General features: G+C 46.5%; 1 protein-coding gene across 2 annotated transcripts in view; it reads left to right on the top strand.

Moving 5' to 3' along the window:
- Window positions 1-1,148: 1,148 nt before the first annotated feature.
- LOC139627978 (NT-3 growth factor receptor-like) overlaps window positions 1,149-6,000 on the top strand; it is a 130,578-nt gene continuing 125,726 nt past the window's right edge. The window contains exon 1 of one of the 2 annotated variants that reach the window (XM_071489219.1): window positions 1,149-1,973. In XM_071489219.1, coding sequence (XP_071345320.1) covers window positions 1,696-1,973 — 278 coding nt within the window. In that variant the 5' untranslated portion in view covers window positions 1,149-1,695. The remainder of the gene's footprint in view (window positions 1,974-6,000) is intronic. The other variant, XM_071489229.1, reaches the window with a different exon arrangement.

Below are 6,000 nucleotides of genomic sequence, written 5' to 3'. Positions count from 1 at the left end.
ACAAGCACAGTTTTCTTTCTGCTGGGGAGGGTTTTACCTTCATCCTTAGTTTAAGTGGAGCTATTAAAAAGCAGCAACAGCTTCCTGAGGTGGAGACAGACAGAGGGAGGAGGAGGAGGGACTCAGATCTCTCTTCTATTAGGGATTATTTTCTCCAGGATTTCAGCTCTGTGGACTTTTTTATGTTATCCTACTTTTAGTTAGTCTTTCATCGCAGCCCGAGAATGTATGGATGAATACTGTCACATTAAAAAAAGAAAAGCATTGACTGCTTTCAAAAACTTTGTCCTTCAGGATTCTGGAGTGTTCTAATCCTAATTCACTGCTCTGTTGTCTTTGAAGTCTACACCCCAGAGGCCACACTCTTCATTACAGCTGATGTGTGACAGTGAAGGATGGCACAGACAACACACTGATGATTTCTGTATAGTCAAAGGCTGAAATCACACAGATAGACTGGGTAGTGCTGCTACAAATCAGGGTCTGTGACCATTTTCATCTGGTTTAGACATGTTTGTCGTGAAGGTGATGGTAGAGGAAAAGTCTTCTTTTCTTTCATTTGTCATCTGTCTGTCATCATAAACTGTACTCAGCAGGTTAATAGCTCAGATCTGAGAATACAGTGACATCACTGTCAGTTTTCCACAATGTTTCACAGTCAGTATTCCACATCATGTTCCAAAGTCAGTGTTTCACATCATGTTCCAAAGTCAGTGTTTCACATCATGATCCACAGTCTGTGTGTCAGTGGTCCACATCATGTTCCAAAGTCAGTGTTCCACATAATGTTCCACTGTCAGTGTTCCACAGTGTTTCACAGTCAGTGTTCCACAGTCAGTGTTCCACATCATGTAAGTGGGTTGTAAGGCTCTAACCCTGTGTGTTTTCAGGACAGTTTTCCACTTTGTGTGGTTGGTGCTGGTCATTTTCTCTCTGTCTCTCTCTCTCTCTCTCTCTCTCTCTCTGTGCCTGTGTGGAAACAGACAGCATGTTGAAGTGTTTAATTGTCTTTGATGTGTGTGTGTGTGTGTGTGTGTGTGTGTGTGTGTGTGTGTGTGTGTGTGTGTGTGTCTTATATTGCTGTGGTCTGCCAACACAGACCGTGCATGTGTCGGTCCCCCCTCTGCCCGGTAGGGGGGACTTGAGGCTCGGAGGATCGAGGCTTTCTCTCTCTCTCTGCCTCCCAGTCTCTTTCTCTGTCTCTCCACCATCCTCACCGCCTGATACCGTTAACAGCGCCAGAGAGAGAGAGAGAGAGAGAGAGAGAGAGAGATATGGAGGGATGGAGGGATGACATAAAACGAAGCAGAGAGAGCAGCACGAGAGAAAGACACCCGGACTGCACGCGCCTGTGGAGCTGGAATATTAACGGGATTTTTCCTCGTTCTCTGTGAGCGAGCACAGGAGCCGTGACCGGCATCACCAAAATCCCTGACATACCCACACACACAGTCTCTCTCTCTCACACACACACACACACACACACACACACACACAGTCTCTCTCACGCTCACACACATGGATCCGCACGGACATGAAGGGAGATGGTTCTTATTGTAACATTTGGACTGAGAGAGTAATCTGAGGACTGGGGGGGGCCATACGCCCACCCCCGTGCGGAGCGGATTTGATCTGATCTTTTTCTTCTGCTGCTGCAAACTTGCTGAGGAGCCCGCGGACTTGAATCCAGACAGGATGGATGGATGTGGCGCGTTGTTTGGCGCAGTCGGCGTCCGTCGCCCTCCCAGGATATGGTGCTGCTGGAAGGTTGTCTTTCTGCTCAGCGCCTTTTTTCACAACTACCTGAGCTCCCTGCTGGACTGCCCGCCCACCTGCACCTGCTCGCCCACGGAGATCTACTGCAATAAGTCCGACAACAGCAGATTCTTCCCGCTGCTGTCCTCCCAGGGCACCGGGAGCGCCGGGAACAGCAGCGGGGGCATCGAGGACCTTTCCCAGAACATCACCTCCATGTAAGTGCTGCTGTCGCTTTAGCTCAGAGTCCTGTCGCTTTCATGAGAGAGGCTGATTTTTTTCTCTGCTTTGTATTTTCAATGTATCAGCAGAACAGAACAAACCCTGTGTGAGATCAGGAGGCGACATCTTCGAGTCTGAAAACGCTCCTCAGTTTGGAAGCAGGGAGAGATGCTGTAAATGTTGGGTTAGGTTTGAGTTTTCCTTGTGGGAAATTCATCAAAATCAATATTTAATCAATCGTCACTAAATGTACAAAGGTTCTAGTCAGAAGCCATAAACAAGGCCTCACTTAACATTTGGTGAGAATGATTCATCAAGTTAAATCCCTCTGATGTTAGAGACTCACCTGTGGTCTGTTCAGGATGTAGTTAGGTTGTTTTAAGTTGAGGGGGTCTGTTCCTTATGGATATATATTGTTCATGTGTCGGGGCCTCACAGCTGGTATGTAGTGTCAGTAAACAGTGAGTAAAGTGGATCCTCCCTCTGAAGGACTGACTGGATCCTGGTGCCTGGACCAGGTGGTCAGCCCTTTAGAAAACTCTGTGGTTCTCAGAGCTGGGAGGGCGTACCGTGCACATCCCTGTACCATCCCTGACCTTCACAAACATGACTGGTGCTCCAGAGGTTCCTCGTGTGAATCAGTCCACATATAGAACCGTCGATAGACGCTCCTCAGCCTTTGTGCTTTGAATGAGGAAGAGGAGGATGATGAGAAAGTCCCATCCTCCAATCAGACACAGCAGGAACAGCATCTCCTGATTTGGTCCCTTTAAATATCATCAGGCCTGTTCCTCCTGCTGTCACCCGCTGCAGTGTCCTCCTAAAAACCTTCGGTTCTTCCTCTGATGGCAGAGAACAGTACATAGAACACGACAGAGAACAGAGAACAGATATCTCCAAACAGCTTCTTCACTGGATGATCAGAGCCATCGTGATTCAGTCGCTCATGAGCACAAATCTAAGCTTTAAACAGTGATGTGATTGATCAGATAGAGCCTGACCACATGATGCTACAGGTGCAGCTCAGTATCAGTCCACATACATCTGTTCCAGTCTAGTGAGGTAGCAGTGAGACAGCAACAGATACCATCTTCTTCTTCTTCTGTCGTTCTTCTTCTACCTTCCTTTGGTGGATTGTTGTTTTTTTAAAGATTAAATTTTGGGGCATTTTTGCCTTTATTACACAGGACAGTAGAGAGTGACAGGAAAGGGGCAGAGAGAAGTGGAATGACACGCAGGAAAGAGTCAGGCTGGTCCGAGTCGAACCAGCACTCGCCTGCTAAGAGCATCCGTCCAGGTTTGTTGTTTTTTGGATGAGAGGAAGACGTGACGTGAGCTGGACGGAGACCAGATCAGTGTGGACACTGGAGACAGGTGTAGATGTTGTCAGGTTACAATCATATGTGGATACAATCTGGAAACAAGACTGATATAGACCCCAGGTGTCGATGCAGTAGGAGGGTCTGATGTTGTGGTGGTGGGTGAAGGAAATCTTTTGTATGAAGTTCTGTGACCAAACCAGAAGCATCTGCTCAGTGGTGGAGTCCATCAGTATTATGTAATGAACAGCTCATCAGCACTTGAAGCCTCTTTCAGGAGGTTTCTACTGACTCATGTTGGTCACTCACTGGTTTCCTTTGTTAAAACTCCTCAGATACTTTTATTCATTAAAGCAGCTGGAGACACATCTGTAGACACAGACCTGATCTCCTCTCTGATGAGGATTTGTACTGACGGTGGTCAGTGGGCGGGACAGAGCAGCAGCACGTTCAATCGACCAATCAGCAGCCAGACAGTGACGCGAATGAGCTGTGAATGGGTGTACCTTACAACCAATCACTGATCCCCATTGTTTTTATTCTAAATGGAGCCCATTTAAGGAGGTTTCCTACTGAGATGTTGTTGCAAATCATCCACTGGTTGTTTAAAGGGGAGGGAGCCACATTCTGAGACACTGCTGTGGAGTGAGGTTTGTCAGACCTCAGGGTCCCCCTTATACCCTGGGGCCCCAAGCAGTTGCCTGTTCAGAGCTGCATCTCTGCATCTGCATGAGGTGGATCTAGTCCATCACACAGGACTAACCTCTGTGTGTATGTGTGTGTGTGTGTGTGTGTCAACCTGGAAATATTAACAGACATTTTCTTACTTGAATCAGTTTAAATTGAGCTCAGGTTCTTGACCCTGTTGAATTTCATTTCATCCCTTGTCATTGGACAGCTATGCAACAAAATTTAGTGACTCTCTGGCACAAACGTCCAGGATCAAAATATGAGATAAGACAAACAAACACAAAATAAATAGCATTGTAACATAACATGTCCACATATTAAAAATGTGTGAATAAAGAGTAGTCTGTCTTGCACCAGTTGTTAGACTTTAGTAATGTATTATTCTACAGGTCAGAGATCAGTTCTCTGATGACACTTGTGTAAAAATTTCTCAGTGGTCTGGAGGTGCAGGTCTTCATTGACCCACAGTGATGTTTGTGGCTCCACGTAGGCCTCAGGATCTGCACACATCCTCTCTGCAGAGCTTCTCATCAGCCACGGTGCAGCTGGCAGACCACAGGACATCATACTGCTGTCAGAGAGCGGTGACAGAAGGACTCAGCAGCTGCTGGGACAGGTTAGCTCTCCTCAGTGTCCTGAGGAAGAGGAGCTGCTCCACCAGGGAGGTTGTGCTGACGGTATGTGAGGTCCTGGGAATTTGGAAGCTGGTCACTCTCCACCACGAGCTGGTTCCTTTTTGGAGGTGTTGAGTTTCATGTTGTTGGTGGAGCATCTGTTAACACAGTTAGCTTTAGCAGTGCCTGCCTTGCTGAAGCTAGTTTACTCTGTTGAGTAATTTAACCTTAAGGCACAGGTACTGATGTGTAAAGTACTGCAGTTTATGTGAAGCTCGTTGGTGTGTTGGATTATTGCTGATGTTTCCCTCTCAGCAAGGAAACTGTGTGTGTGTGTGTGTGTGTCAAAGTAAAGAGGGAATTTTATACTCAAAACACTAATTCTGAGATACACCCTCAATTTGACTAATTCACACAGTTGAAGCCTCAAACTTTATATCTTTCAAAGAACATGTTTTAATTTCTTTCAGTGAGAGCAGAGGAGCGATGGCAGCATCTGCGTCTGTCAACATGAGGCCTGAGAGAGCTGCATGAATCTGTACCCAGGACACAGTAACAGTTGAAGATTGGTCCTTGTTTCGATCCCACAGACTGTAAATAAAGATGGACGTAGCCTCTGTGACATGACCCACAGGTTTCTGAAGAGCCGTTTTGACTCCGCCCCTAATTCCCAACTAATCCAAAAATAGTCAAAGAGTACGGGGCAGGTGTGCAAGTGTGAAACTTCGATGCATGATGGTTTGTGTCAAGCATACACTCACCAACCTGTCAGTTAGAGAGGCCACGCCCTCAATTTTCCATAACTTTAGTCCTTAATGAAATATAAACAGGTGAGTTCTATAAAATTCAGCCATACAGTTGTCATGAAGGAGGAAATTAGCTCTAGAGACCAGAACAGTTTTTGTACCAGGCTGTAAACATGTTTATTTCTGCTGTAAGGTTGGACATTTGAACATGGGAGTCTCTGGGGACTGACTCACTGCTGGAGCCAGACTCTAGTGGTCAGTAGAGGAAATGCAGCTCTCAGCTCTTCACTGCTGATGCTTCATGTTTCACACCTGGAGGTTGATGCTTGTGCCATCTTTAGAAAATAACACATCAGACAGCTGACAGCCAGGTGTACAGTATAGTGACATGAGCCAATGGGAATGCAGACTTCACTGCATCATAGTAAAGTGTGGGTTCTGTCTGACGGTGAGTTCAGGGAGGTTCTTTACTGTACAGCTCTGACTCACTTCACTGTGCTGAGGTGTAGAAAACATGTTTGACCAGCTGTCAACATTTTTTACCTGGATGTCCTTTCTTCAGCCTGCAGCAGTGTGTGTGTGTGTGTGTGTGTGTGTGTGTGTGTGTGTGTGTGTGTGTGTGTGTGTGTGTGTGTGTGTGTGTGTGTTTCTGCT

This window comes from Trachinotus anak, unplaced genomic scaffold (assembly GCF_046630095.1).
Source record: "Trachinotus anak isolate AG129_WGS33_773 ecotype Australia unplaced genomic scaffold, CSIRO_AGI_Tana_v1 ptg000002l, whole genome shotgun sequence".
NCBI lineage: Eukaryota > Metazoa > Chordata > Actinopteri > Carangiformes > Carangidae > Trachinotus > Trachinotus anak.
The sequence above is the reverse complement of the archived record's forward strand: the minus strand, read 5'-3'. Positions and strand labels throughout refer to the sequence as shown.